Genomic DNA, 15,796 nt, shown 5'->3' with positions numbered 1-15,796 from the left:
ACTTTACTTTATATTAGAATTGTTTCTATAGAATCTGAATGGGATTAATACAAAGTTCATACAGAAACACATTTATTTTCTTTAGTAAAAACTTAATAAAAAAGATTTTAAGCACTACAAGAAAGTAAAATAGAAATAATATGTAATGTACTAATTCCCAAATTTTGATGACATATACTGGTTTCAAAATTCTATATCTTATTTAACAGGTGTAGTGTAGTGTAGTGATTAAAGGCACTACATTAGAAACTAGGAGACTGTAAGTTCTAGTTCTGCCATAGTCAGAACTAGTTTTTGGCAAGAAAACTTCATGGATTTGCACATACAGTATAGTGGTCAGAAATAAAGACTAACTCAAATTTCCACAGCGATATGAAGAAATGAAGAAGTGAAACACGGTCCAAGTGAAGCAAATGAGAAAAGGAAGTAAGACTCCCTTAAGGGAGAAATGACATAATTAAGTCTTCTTAGGCACAGAGAGAAAGAATTCTATGGCCCGCTGTGGAAGAAAACAGAAGCAGTATCTCATCTGCTCTCAAATTCAAGAAAAGCCTGAGTCATAACTGAAGATTTCAGTCTGCATGCAAAAGGAAAATATCTTGGTGTTTTGCATCTAAAATACAAACTAATATGAATTGGAAACTCATCAGTACACTAGTACCAACTTTGGCTATTAAGCTAATAGGCACTTCTTTGTTCTTTACATATATTTCACAGATCTCAGAAGTTCCCAAAATCACCTCACCAGGAAAAACCAGATGCCCCTTAAGGTGGACTCTGTATGAAGGGAAGTGCTACTACTTTTCTACTGTGCAAAATACATGGGACGAGAGCAAAAAAGAATGTGCCCAGTTAAATTCTCATCTTGCTGTTATCACCATCAAAGCAGAACTGGCATTTCTGAACAGCAGAACACAAAATGCAGATTACTTCATTGGCCTGAAAAAATTCATTGGACAGTGGAGGTGGATTGATAACACAAAGTTTGACCCTGGCATCTCCCATATAAAAATGAAGTTTCTGTTCTACAGCTGACATTCTGCAGTATTACTACTCTGCTCCACTTCCTGTAAATAAAGTTCTGACTTTTTTCAATTTCCCTACATAGATTTAATATTCAAGATAAAACAAATGACTGTGCTACAATTGGATTAAATTCCACCATCTCAAGATCTTGCTCTGAATTAAACTGCTTCGTTTGTGAGGAGAAGGTATAAAAACTCTTTGGACAATGGAAATTCACAGCAAGATATAATCGGAATTCTATCCTCAGTTCATAAGCTTTGGCCCTGATAAGAAAGTGAATCTACTGTAATGCAATTTAAAATTTAGAGTGAGTACTCCTTTCCAACCTACTTCAGGTTACATGGAATTCTATTTTTAGATCCAATTCCTCCTTGAGTGAATATATCAACCTGTATTATATTGCTGCTTTAAAAATAAAGGATATAGAAACAGACATTTATTTTCTTTAGTAAAAACTTAATAAAAAAGATTTTAAGCACTACAAGAAAGTAAAATAGAAATAATATGTAATGTACTAATTCCCAAATTTTGATGACATATACTGGTTTCAAAATTCTATATCTTTTGAGCGATGCAGAGGCTTTTTCTTCTTTCTTGGTCTCGCTGGCCTGAAGATCGGCCGAGGCGGGGGGTGCCGGCTGTAGCGTTGCTGTTTCCAGCTGGTAGGCACTTTTCTCTTTCGGAAGGCCTCCCGGCCCAAAGACCAGCTGAGGTGCAGCCGCCCCATGAGCATCGTTGTCCCCAGTTCCATCAGAGGGTTTCCCTCTTTCGGAAGGCCTCCTGGCCCGAAGACCAGCTGAGGATCGGCCGGGATGGTTGTGCTGCTCGAACGCTATTTCAGCAGGTGGGCTGTCTTTGCCTTCAACCTGAAGATACATGGCCATGTTGCTTGGTTGTTGCCGCCCCCAGCGATGGCAGATGCCGTGCTGCACTGGGCTGCACTGGGACTCCTTTCTGGGAGCCCTCCCGGCCCGAAGATCGGCCAGAGAAGGAACTTGCAGCTGGGACGGTTGCTGGACATTTGGCCCTATGGAGATAGGAATAGGGGGTGGGCGCCTCTTTGGTGGTGTGAAGACCCCCCCCTTCTCCATCTGGACGCTCTGCTGGGCTAAAGGCTGGCTTGGATGAGCCCTTGCTGTCTGGTCTGCTATCGGGCGTACTGTCAAAGATGGTGGCTTGATGGCCTGATGGCGTTTGGACCTTCCGTGATAAGACCTTGGTGTTGTGCTTAGTTGGGGAGGCCCTGGTTTGAGTTTCCTAGAATAGCTGACCTACACTGTACTTGTCACGAAGGACTGCCTTCTTAATTGCCTGGTTGGTTGGAGCAGGGTGGAACATGAATATTATCCCCACTCCTAAGACTTCCTATTGCCAGTTGATATGTACTGGGATTACGCCGTGGTGAGAGGGCAGTGGGATTGTCCATCAACCACCCACTGATGTGAGAGATCAGTGGGATGGGTTTCCCTGGTACCCTGGACTCAGTCCATCCCTGGTGGGCTTTCCTCAGCGGCGGTGAGAGAGCGGCTGCAGTTGATTCACCTGGTTGACTCGGGTGAGAGCCGAGTTGGACTGATTTGGGGGGATTGAGATGCTTATCCTGGCTTATAACATCACATCATTATGTCATCTAATTGCTCATTGGTTTGTGGCCCTATGCAGTTGTTATCATGATATGGTTCACATACAATACTCTAGCACGGACTTGTATGCTCTCAGGGGGGCTCCTCCCTCCTGGATACGACCGGTCGCCATGTCCCTTACTTCCCTTGAGGACGGGCCCAATTGTTGGGACCCTGAGAGGTGGCTGGGCTTAAATAGGGGCCTCTGGTGGAAATGCATTAAGAGGCCCCTTGTATGTTTTTTAGCGGGTTGTTTTAAAGGGTTAGGGAGGGGTGGGAATGGGAGGGAGGGGGGAATCGGGGAGGGTTTTATCAACCGGCTGTCAGTCTGGGCCTCCAATAGTTCCCGGTGAGATGGGGTTGGGGACGTGGGCTTTTGGTTCCGCTGGTATGGGGGTGGGGTTAAAAATCCCCACGATGATTGGGAATGGCAGCAGGCGGTTACACGGAGGGCTGTATCAATATCCGGGACCGCGCCCCCACTGTCTTCAAGTGGTGGCGTGTTCCAACCCTCCGGTTAGTACCCTTGTATCCGGGGGTGAGGGGGATCAGGACCCTGAGATAAGATTGGTATATTTCAATGCCAGATCCGTGTTGAACAAGGCTCCCCTCATCTGGGAATTGATCGAGGAGGAACACGTGGATCTGGCATGCATTACAGAGACCTGGTTGGGCCCAGAGGGCGGTGTCCCTCTGGTTGAACTTTGCCCTCCGGGTTTCTGTGTGCTACACCAGTCTCGGGCTCGGGGCAGGGGTGGTGGGGTGGCAGTGGTTATACGGGAGACCTTATGTCCGCGGTAGACCACCCTTGTCCAGATAGGCGGGAGTGAGTCCCTTCTCATGAGATGTGGCCCTCAGGCTCAGCTGGGTCTGTTGCTAACATACCTGGTGCCCAGCTGTGTGGCAACGGCCCTGCCTGAGCTGCTCGACACCCTCTCAGGATTGACGGTGGAGTTTCCCAGACTTATAGTTCTGGGCGACTTCAACCTGCCTTCTCTGGGAGAGTCGTCAGAGTTAGCTCGGGAGTTCATGGCTTCCATGATGGCCATGGACCTGGCCCAAGTAATTCAGGGCCCAACTCATGGGGCGGGTCACACCCTTGACCTGATTTTTCTATCTGGACAATGGTTGGATGATTTGGGAGGGGGCTCACCATCTGTTGTCCCCCTGTCATGGTCCGATCATTATCTCCTGCGGCTGGTCTTCCATTGTGCCACCCCCCGCTGCCGGGCTGTGGAACCGACCAGATGGTTCTGTCCCAGGCGCCTAATGGACCCAGAACGGTTCCAGACAGTGCTTGGGTCCTTACCTATCTCCCTCACTCACAGCCCGGTCAATGCCTTGGTTGATGCCTGGGAAAGGGCGGCTGCCGAGGCACTCGACCGTGTTGTACCCTTGTGAGCCCAGACTCGGCACAGATCCCGTTGGGCTCCATGGTTTACTGTGGAGCTCCGGGAGATGAAGCATCGGAGACGGGGTCTAGAGAGCGGTTGGAGGTCCACCCGGTCTGAATCTGACCGATTGCGACTAAGAGCCTTCACAAGGTCTTACCTCGCTGCGATGAGGACGGCGAAGTCTAATTACTTCGCTGCCCTCATCGTGTCCGCAGATAATCGGCCAGACGCCCTGTTTAGGGTGACTCGCTCTCTCCTTAATTGGGAGGTGAGGGAGGAACCCTTACAGGGTCGGGCTGAGGAGTTTAGTCATCATCTGGTGGACAAAATCGCTCAGATCCGGACCGGTTTGGACTCTGACTGGGCAGAGTCTGGCATGGAGGAATAAAGTGGTCTTGAGCATGTTATCTGGACTGAGTTCAACCCTGTTTCCCCTGATGACATGGACAGGATTATGAGGAGACTGAGCTCCACCACTTGTTTACTGGACCCGTGCCCCTCCTGGCTGGTTTATGCGGCTCGGGAGGAGACACGAGGCTGGTTCCAAGCAGTAATAACTGCTTCCTTGAAGGAGGGTATCTTCCCTGCTGCCTTGAAGGAGGCGGTGGTGAGGCCCCTCCTCAAAAAGCCTGCCCTGGACCCGGCTGTTTTAAATAACTACCATCCGGTCTCCAACCTTCGCTTCTTGGCGAAGGTTGTTGAGAGTGTGGTGGCATATCAGCTTCCTCTGTTCCTGGAGGAAACTGATTATCTGGACCCATACCAATCGGGTTTCAGGCCTGGGTACAGCACGGAGACGGCATTGGTCGCACTGGTGAATGATCTCTGGCGGGCTCGGGACAGGGGATGTTCCTCTGTCCTAGTCCTTTTAGATCTCTCAGTGGCTTTCGAGAAATTTATTTTAATTGGGGTTTTTAGTTGTACAGGGTTAGTTTAATCTTTTTTAAATTGGTTTTTTAACTTTTGTATGGTTGATTTTTAACTCCCTGTAAACCGCCCTGAGTCCTCAGGCAAAGGGCGGTATATAAATGCAATAAAATAAATAAATAAATAAATCCTACTGCGGTGTCTCAGTGGGTTGGGAGTGGGAGGCACCATTTTACGGTGGTTCTCTTCCTACCTCCTGGGCCGCTCGCAGTTGGTGTTGACGGGAGGGCAGAGGTCCACCCCGAGGTCTCTCGTTTGTGGAGTCCCTCAGGGGTCGGTCCTCTCTCCCCTCCTGTTCAACATCTACTTGAAACCGCTGGGTGAGCTCATTCGTGGTTTTGGGGTGGGGTATCATCAGTACGCTGATGATACCCAACTTTTTCTTTCCACCCCGAACCAACCCAGTGATGCACTCGACGTGATGTCCCATTGCCTGGAAGCGGTCTGTGTTTGGATGGGGAGAAACAGGCTTCGACTCAATCCTGCCAAGACTGAGTGGCTGTGCATATCGGCATCTCGGATAAACCAGGTTGTTCCACCACTAATGATGGGGGGTGAGGTGTTACCCCCCGTTGATAGGGCTCGCAACTTGGGTGTCCTCTTGGATTCATGGCTCAATTTTTAAGATCATATAGGAGCCATGACCAGGGGGGCTTTTGCCCAGCTTCGTCTGGTGCGCCAGTTGTGGCCCTATCTGGACCAAGACGCCCTACGCACAGTCACCCATGTGCTTGTGACCTCCCGGATAGACTACTGCAATGCTCTCTACATGGGGCTGCCCTTGAGGACCACTCGGAGGCTTCAGCTGGTGCAGAATGCAGCTGCACGAGTTGTTATGGGAGTTTCCTGATACTCCCATGTAACACCTCTTCTCCGTGAGCTGCATTGGCTTCCGGTTGCCCTCTGGGTGAGATTCAAGGTGCTGGTAATGACCTATAAAGCTCTAAATGGCTTTGGTCCGGATTATCTAAGGGAACACCTGCTGCCGGCATCAACTTCCCATCATCCTGTGCGCTCCCATAGGGAGGGTCTTCTTAGGGTACCGCCGGTTAAGGAATGCCAACGGGTTATCCCCAGGGGAAGGGCGTTCTCTGTGGGTGCGCCGGCCCTTTAGAACCAGCTTCCCATGGAGCTTAGGACCGCCCCCGACCTTCGCTCATTTCGTAGGGACTTGAAAACTTGGTTTATTGAGTTGTCTGGCCCAGACTGAGGGGTTTTAATTTTTAATTAATGGGGTTTTAGTTAAGTTCAGGGATTAATTTAATCTTAGTTTTAATCATTTTTAATTGTATATGATGTATTTTAACTTTTAATTTTCCCTGTAAACCGCCCTGAGTCCTACGGGAATAGGGCGGTATATAAATTTAAATATAAATAAATATAAAATAAATAAATATTTAACAGGTGTAGTGTAGTGTAGTGATTAAAGGCACTACATTAGAAACTAGGAGACTGTAAGTTCTAGTTCTGCCATAGTCAGAATTAGTTTTTGGCAAGAAAACCTCATGGATTTGCACATACAGTATAGTGGTCAGAAATAAAGACTAACTCATCAAAGGCAGGATTTTCACATACAGTATAGTGGTCAGAAATAAAGACTAACTCAAAGGCACGTGTGTATACACACAAACACACAAAGTCTTATTTATTTAAAATTCCACACTGATATACTATATGTATTATCTTGCCCACTTCTGAACACAGCTGGAGCACATATTTTGAAGCAATGAGTTATATTTTCTTTGCCTGCCTAATGTGTGCACACACTTTGCTAGGTGTTGGCTGCTCTTTGCAAGGTCTATATGCAGAGATAACTATGAGAATCACCTTCAAGATGTTTGCCACAATGTACTTCAAAAGATCTGCCCAGAGAGACTTAGTCCATGGAACTTATGACTTGAATTTTTAACAAAGTCATTTCCCTAATTGCTCTTGCCTAGATAGGTAGTCTGATAAAGAAACCTTGCTGGGCTCATGTCTAACTTAAAACTCTTTATTTAGCCGATTTATATCAAAGAGGCCCACAGACATTATAATACAGGAAAGCTAGCATCCAGGAATGTCTAGTGAATAACAAAAATGGCTGATATGTAGTCTTTCGATGACGACCTTTATCAAACTTTCTGAAACAGAAAGTCTTCCCATTTATTAGATTTACCAGCATGAGGACAGAGATATCTATCAGGGAGTAGAGGGAGCCAATGTTGAAATGAGCATTGCGCCTTTGTGAAGCAAACTCTACCCTTTTGTACATATGTTGTACCATCACCAGACTCTTCTGTTTCTGTAGTAAACATTTGAGGTATAGACCTATTTCAGTGCTTAAAGAGAGCAGGGGTAGATGGCCATTTTCTAAAAAAAAATGGTTTGAAGAAATCAGTGTTAAAAGCATTTGAAAGAAAATATGTGATATTTGGAATTTGCCAAGTACAAAGCACTCACTATAGGTTTATTTATGGCAAAATGAAAACAAAAAAAATCTTACTAACTGTGAATATCTCCTTTCCAAATTAAAGGTCATTTGCCCAAACATAACATAATTGTACATTATTTTGCTTGGAAATTCCTAGTTTCATAACACATACAATTAGAAAAGTCAACTGAGTTACAGTCTAGGACAGGCATGTCAAATTGCCGGCCCACAGGCTGGATGCATCACGACGAAACTGCGCCCTCCCGATAGCCAGCAATGGGGAAAAAGTCACAATATGTCGCACGACGTCATGTGATGTCGCGAGTTTGACATGCCTGGTTTAGGAAGATATATCTGTTCTAAAAACTTTGCTATATCACCCAACCTCTGATAAATATTAGACTCTTTAAAAGACTTTGTTAGGGAAAAATGTAGAAAATGAATTTAAGCAGAATCATACATACTCTTACAGCTGCCTTGATTCTATCCTGAAGAATTGAAGCAATTATCATCAACTCTTCCTTTCATTCCTGTGTGAATTCTTCCAATACCCACTGTTTCTTTGGCCTCTTAGTTTTTTTCACGGTTTAGTCTTGGCATCACTTTGAATATACTGTACTTCTACTTCTCTTTGCCTTTCCTTAACAGGGTGAAGAACTTGAGACCTGGAATATTTACTTGATTACAAGTTTCTCTGTCAAATTCTTCCACAGTGCTATAGCTTTGGAATCTGTAGTGATGGGTTACCATTCTCTGCTTGTGTGCCTTTATACCCTTTAGGGGTCAAGATCCTCCTGAAATAGTTTATTGTTCTACATTCTGCATAGAAGACTGATATTTTTAACAGCTAGAGCCAGCTGGCATAAGCAAAACAGTGATGGCAATGGGTCAGAGAGGCCTAAATTAGACACAAAGGAAGCCAAGGAAGGCTAAACTCTTTAATTTTATCTCACTCTTCTGTGATTGATTTTTTCTATAGAGAGTGTCTTTTCTTTTGTATACACTAGGAGTTCCAAGTTGAGGTTTAACAGATGCTGAAGGGAAATGACTCCAGCATGCATTTGTTAGACAGCTGTGTTTTACAACAGAAATTATTACAACAGGGAATGGTGTTTCCATGACAGTAAAACTGACATAATATATAAAAAGCCATAGTTTAGGGTAAGAAGAAGAAATCCAATGGCAGTTTCAAAGTATGTTTATCTTGTTCCATTTGCTATGGAAATAGCTAGATCCTGGATAACCTTTGACACTTTACTCTGGGTAGATGAAGACTGGGGAGTCAAGTAGGCAAAGAATGGTTTTTGTTTTACAGATATACAACAGTACTTATATTATTCACTGGTCATATTAAAATGTTTTAATATTCAATTTAAAAAAAATATTTGAAAAAAATATCTTAACATATAGATAACATACAAGTGATTGTAACATAGATATGACAACATGTGCAACACTGTATCAATTTTCCTTTGCTTACTCCTCTTCTGTGCCAAAACATATAATCCTTTGTTAAAAAAAACTCCACAGCACTGGCAACCCAAAAGTAGTAGACACTCAATCTAACACAACTTAGTCATTCCATGACTAAGCTCACTAAGCACTAATCCCTATGGTACATCCATTGGTTTCATTTGAATATCCAATGTGTCATATATTGGCAAATCATTCTCATAGCTTGTCTTATGTAAATCCACATTTAAATCAACTTCAATTTTAGTCAGTATAGCTTACTCTTCTTCTGTAACAGTATTTATCCATCATCCATCTATGATGCTAGATATTCTTAAAATTAATTTCAGTCCATAAAATGGAATGAGTCCAAATTATGGAGTCCAAATCTCTATAAAAACATTTGCTGATAGAATATTGTCTTCTATTTTTGTATTAACATGTCTTATCTAAATGTTCTTGCTATTAAATAATCTTTAGTTTTGTCTGGTTCCCTCTAGTACCCAACATTCAAAGTACCTTCTTATCTTATTATCTTTCCAGCAAACAAAACAATAACAATTTCCTACTCACAAATTCTCAATTCAAAACCATCTGAATCCTAAGTTCATTTTTATTTTTTTGTGATCATTTTGACTCTCCTTTTGCTGTTTATTTTTTTTTATTTTATTTTATTTTAAAAACAATATTTCAAAAACCTTGCAAAGGAGAAGGAAACTCACCCAGTGAATGCAATACATTTTGCCATTCTGATGGTTCTTAATATTTCATAAACCATAACAAATCCCAAATATGTTACGTATAATAGGAGGTGCAACTGAGAAGGGAGGGGGGAATCTTGGCAGCACTGCACTTTCTAGAAGAAGAGGCAGTACATTCCAGAGAGCAGCCTAAATTGAACTGCAGAGGGAAATAAGGTTCAGAGTAGCTACCTCTAGAATCTTTCAAGATATGACTTCTGGTCTTGGGCAATAGCGCAGCAGCCAAGGGATTTCAGGGCTCCATGCCCTTTGGCTGAATTTCTTCCTGTTAGGGGACCCTAAATGGTCCAGAAGCAGCCCTGAAGTGGTAGCAAAGAAGGAAGGAAGTCCCGTGGACCATGGAGAGATGGCAGTCAACCCGTTAGGTCCAGGAGAAGCCTTCCAGAAACCAATAGGAGAAAGGCTAGCCTAACTTCAAAGTCTAGGCCAAGCTACAAGCAACCAAAGTAAAAAAAAAAGCACTATTTTAAGCTGATTGTAAGCAGTGTATTTGAATCTGGGTAAGATCATTGATTTTCTCTATCCTACTTATTAACTTTCCTGGAAAAAAAATTCCCAAGAAGCAAAAAAAACCTCTGAATGTGAAGGAAGGGGATTTTTGCCCCACGCTTTTACTAATGGAAGCAGTGAATTAAACCTTTTATGGAGGACCAAAACATACAGAAATGAAATGAAATGAATATAAAACCTAAATCTGAATAAGTTTGGAATTGTTGAATGGTTAAGATTGTCATTTTAAAGGCAATTTTTTATTTTGATAATTTGAAAAATAAACTGGTGCTGACATCTAGTGGTTGATAAGGACTATGACAGCTATGGCAAAATCTGGAAAAACTAATCTGTGTTTGTGACCGTCAAAGCTATAACAATAGAGAACAGCTGTAACAAAACAAAAAAGAAAACAATTTGGGTTGCAGACAAAGAGAAGATTATAAACTTCAGGAAATCTTTTTGAACTTTTTTGGGTTATAAATATCTACTAAACTGTGACTCTAAAGCTATTTGCAGAGAAAAGAAAACCTCAATTCTTGACCATTATGGAAAATCAGAGGCTTGCAGAAAGCACTTATCAAGAAAAAATAAATACCTTTCAAGAGGAGACATATGAAATGCTGCAACTAATTCAAACAACAATACTTCAAACCACAAAGAAATACAAAATAACTTTGAAAACATAAACCAATTCATCTCCAATTTAACTTTACAACAACAAGAAAAAAACCCAGGAAATAACAATAGAGAAGGAACAGATAAAACAGATAACTGAACACAAATTCGAGGATAGAGACTCAAAGATGGAACTTAACACAACAAAGAAGTATGATTTAACCCAAGTGGGAAAAAAATTACAAGAAATATTGGTTTTGGAAAAGGCAACTTATACTTTAAGATCACAAGACAAATTTGAGGATAAGGAAAAAGACTGGTCAAAATGGATTGCAGAGACATCAGGAACACTACTAGAACTGGAGAGACAAAAATGATAAGAGATACAGAGAGAAAAAGAAAGAAATAGATTTTCAACAAACATGAAAGAGTAAATGCCTCTTACAAAGATATTGTACTTGACTTATTTTTTATGTCTACAGTGACACCTACAAGAATATGGAAAGACTCTTTGATTCAGCAGAATATATTGATTAAAGATATTGGATAAAAGAAGAAGGCCAAAGTGAAAATTAAGAAAATAGATGATGGGACTTATCAGACAGAATATTTTAAAGGGCTTCCGGTTTGCATGTGTGGCGCTTCCAGACATGCAGGAAGAGTCCGCTCCCTGCCGTCCAATCTTTATTTTTTGAAGGACCCTGAAAAGGGTCAAAAATCGCCCTGGAGGGGTGTCTACCATGAGGAGGCCCTTCCTGTGATCGTGGAAGGGTGGCAGACCTCCACTTGAATCCAGAGCAGCTCCTTTGGCCCAAAGAAGAAGAGACTGGCCATGAAGATGGCCGATCATTAAGCCGCTCCCTGCCGAAAAGCCAAAAGCACTACCTAGCACTAAGAAGCAATCTGGAGGAACTGGATGAGACTTTACTTTTCTTATTCCCCTAATCACCTTCCTGTGAAACCTTTCCAAAAATTGCCTCCCCCTCCTTTGAAAGAATGTCGATTATATACATGTGGAACAAATTTTAAAGCCTTAAAGCCTTAAAAGAAAATCAAGTAATTCAGAAAAGAAATTGAGCAATTTTATCTCTACTTACTAAAAAGCTCCTATTTTTTGGTAGGGATCTACTACCCTATTTTCTCTTTAAGCAGTGAATTAAGGGGAAAAATGGACTAATATTATAAAAGTGTTAGATTAATTTGGGGAAAAAATTACATTGTATTCCATATGCTATTGATGACATCTTGTACTTGGTACAGCAAGTAAATTTCTTCTTTACTGTGAGAGCTCACCGAATAACAGAGCTGTCCTTGACATCACTTTTAAAGAGTGTGGGAACACCTGGCACTGAAAATAACTCTTTTGGAGGTGGATAATCTTTGACTCTTATTACAATAGCCTCCATGGAAGATTTAGCTGCAAACAACAATGAAATGGATGAATACATCCCACCACTTAACTACAACTGATACTGGACACGATTTTGGTAATGACAGAGCAAATTAAAGCCAAACTGCAAGAAAAATCTGACAATTTAATGCCACCAAATCAAACTATGACCTTAAATGAGGAACTGACAATCCAAAAGCAAATAGAAGAAATGGAAACTAACACTAAAATAGGAGACTTCAAAGAACAACAAATGCAACCTAGAGAGAACCCTAAAGTCCAAATTTCAATGTTAACTACAAAACTTACAACTCAAAAAACAATAGCACCTGAAGAAAACAACATTAAGAGTGAAGACATTAAAGGCCTTCAAATTCACTATATTGAGAATTTAGCTAATCAAATGACAACCACAACACCAACTACTACTTTCTACCTAACTCAGATGGAATTGAAAGAAGAAAAAGACCTGACTGATCTAATGACAACTATATTACGTCAATAATCAAAACCTGAACTCCTAAAGCAAAACTTCAGTGGTTACAAAGGGGACATTTTCTTTGCAAAACTGACATTTGGATGCTCTCCCTGGATTCAAATAAGGGGTATAGTAAGAAAGGGAGATACATTTGCAGAATTTAAATATGTCAAAAGGGAAGCTTGATTGGCACAAAAGGAAGGCAAGAGTTAGATATAAAAAATTGAACTTGTCTTTTCTTTGGAATTCCTAAGGATAGAGTTTAAAAATATCTCTTAATGGATTAAGGGGAATCTCTAAAAATATAACTGATTTTACCTTTAGGTTTTAGATCTGTAAGGGAAAGCAAAAATAAGCTTCTAGAATACAATTCTGAGCTATATTATGGAATTTGGAATGATATAATGAAAGATAGTATTTTAACAATTAATGAATGGTTAAGACGACATACAGAATATATTAGTTATAATGATATAGACAGAAACTCATCTTATATTTAACTTTTAAAGTAAAGTTGGTTATTAGAATCAATATATTAGATCCTTAAAGGAAAACAGAATTAAGCTTTTAGAAGATAATTTTGAATTATACTATAGAATTTAGAATCTTATAATGAAAGATAGTATTTTAATAATTGTTGAACGGTTAAGACAAAATATTTTTCTAATAATTGGTGTTTTGTTAAGATGAAAACTAGACTATACTGATAAAACATAAGAATGCTTTGTAATGAACAATGTGAGTTTTGTAGACAAGAGAATTATTTTTTATTGAAATAGGGAATTGTGGGTTACCCAAAAATTAAGCTTTCTTTTTTTATATTATAGGCTACTCTAGAGTATTTTGTTACAATTAAGTAAAACTTAAAAACAGGATATTGATATGTATTAGTGAAAATATATTGAAAATTCTGTTAGTGGACTAGGTCACAGCTAGAAATGTATTAATTTGATTATTTTGACTATGTGATAACTAAGAGAATCAGAGAGGGAATCCTTGTTGATGCAACCTGAACTATTTACAAACAACTGGTTATTTGTTACTTTGACTACCCAACCACCATATTGCTTCACAAATACATGTATATGTAAATATTAAAAAATCAATAAAACTTGTATAAATATAAAAAGAATATTTTAAAAAAGAAACATCTGTTTGAATATGGTTAAAGTAATAGAAAGGTTTTGTATATGAATTTTACTTTAAGACGGAGGAGTCCCTCAAATAACATAGTACTCTCTCTTTCTTTTCTTTTCTTATCTTATTTCTTGATATGAGTAATATAAAAGAGTTAGAATGGCTTATATATAAGGACATATTTTAGATATTTAAATGTGATTGATTTTAAGAAAATTACAATGGATTGAAAAAAAATGTTTGAATAAGAGTTAAAAGACCAGATGACTAGACTTATTAAATGGAATATTTAAAGATTAAATATATTTTTATTTATGGTAAAAAAGAATGTAAAAAAAATGGAAATAAATATGTATTAGCTTAGGGAAACATGGACTTTCAGTAGTATACTATCTTTTAATCCCTCTTTACTCTTGTTCTTTTTTTCTCTTTTTTAGTCTTATTTATTCCTTAAGTAAGATAAAAGTTATGGGATGGTTTACATTAGAGAAACTAGAATCAAATATCTAAATGTAATTAACTTTGAGAAAATCTTAACCAGAAAGAATGTCTTGAATATTGTGGAAAAAAACAAATGTAAACAAGAACTGTAAATGGGATTTACGATGAGGCAACCAGAATGACTAGATAGAAAAGAAATATTATATTGATGTGATTATTATTTGAGAAAATATTAGAAAATATATATATTCAATTATCTATCAAAACAATACGAATTGTGTTAACTTAAGCTTGGTAAAAGAGAACATTATGGGAAGAAGAGGAAATCAAGTAAAGCTATTATGTGGATAGAAACCAATTGTTAGTAAATGTTTTTATAATGTAAACCCAGACAACACACTGTTTATCGAATATTAAGGTGACCATGTTAAAAAAATAATAAAACATATTATAAAAAAATAGAATCTTTCAAGATATATCTATTAGGTTAGACATTTTATAGCTTTGTTCTGATAAAATTTTATGCATTAGGTGTAAGCAAGGAAAGAATTGGACTTTTTGATTTCACAGTTGTCTTTGGGCTTGGGCCCAAAGCTAAGAGATGAGGCAAAGTCAAGCTTTTTTGCATAAAAAAGGCAGTATAATGAATGTCAGCTAAGATGAAATTCCCGGTTCCCAACAGCTGAATTCAAAAGTCAATCACTAAAACTTGTGTTCCTGCAATTGGCACATGAAGAGTGACTGTAAAGAGAAATATGCTCTGGAGAGACTTCTGGCTCCTGTATCCAATCTCAATCTGTGCTGTAGACACCATTCAAACAGGGACATCTAGCTCAGCATGAATCCTCACTAGAACACAATTAAGAGAATTTTTTTCAAAGTGAAAGCCTACTGCAACATGTAAAAATCTCCTGTTGATTGGAAAGCCTAAAAAAAAGAGAGACCATATGTAATGTTTGTCATTGTAGTCAAAAACTAAACAATTTGACAGGCAGCAGGAGATATATAGTGTGATCTTAAATACAAAAATAAAGGTTGTGTCATTTCTGGAGAGGTGTGACAACTTAGTCACACCTCCAGATGTCCCCCGACCTTCTCTCCTTCCGGCGCGATCTCAAAACTTTCTTTTTCGAACAAGCTGGCCTGGTCTGATGGGATGGGGCTGGGTTTTTATAAAAAGTTTTAATTTTAATATGTATTAATTTTATGGGCATAATGTTTAATGGCTTTTTAATTTTTGTATTCTATTTTTATAGTGTATTGCCCTGTTCACCACCCTGAGTCCTTCGGGAGAAGGGCGGTATACAAATTAAATTATTAAATTAAATTAAATTAAATTATGACTTGCACATTTTCTTCCCAAGTTTTTTGAGAAATATTTATTGAAAAAAATTGTTGAAAAAAATTACTTTTCATGAGTTTGAAAAATGCTAAGATTTAAGGAAATAAAATTCATTTCAAATGTTGATTTGTGAACTTGAATTCATATTTAAATATGATTTAAATTCAGAGTTATTGTTACTTTATGTGATAATTAGATGCTACCCCATAATATCAATATTCACTGAGCTATCACAAACCTTCAAGTGACCCATGATATTTCCATTTGGGATCCATTAGTTATTTCCATTATCACACTTGCTTTTTT

The 15,796-nt window shown here is 39.4% G+C and overlaps 1 protein-coding gene across 1 annotated transcript; it reads left to right on the top strand.

Annotated features, from left to right (window-relative positions):
* Positions 1-630: 630 nt before the first annotated feature.
* LOC308670342 (C-type lectin domain family 5 member A-like) lies at positions 631-1,217 on the top strand (the record flags this gene model as incomplete). The annotated part of the gene is made up of 2 exons (XM_081331836.1): positions 631-1,016; positions 1,109-1,217. 2 exons carry the CDS (start codon positions 631-633, stop codon positions 1,215-1,217), a joined length of 495 nt encoding a protein of 164 aa, XP_081187962.1.
* Between the last annotated feature and the right edge of the window lie 14,579 nt (positions 1,218-15,796).

This window comes from Vipera berus (assembly GCF_964194415.1).
Source record: "Vipera berus genome assembly, chromosome: 6".
Taxonomy (NCBI): Eukaryota; Metazoa; Chordata; class Lepidosauria; order Squamata; family Viperidae; genus Vipera; species Vipera berus.
The sequence above is the reverse complement of the archived record's forward strand: the minus strand, read 5'-3'. Positions and strand labels throughout refer to the sequence as shown.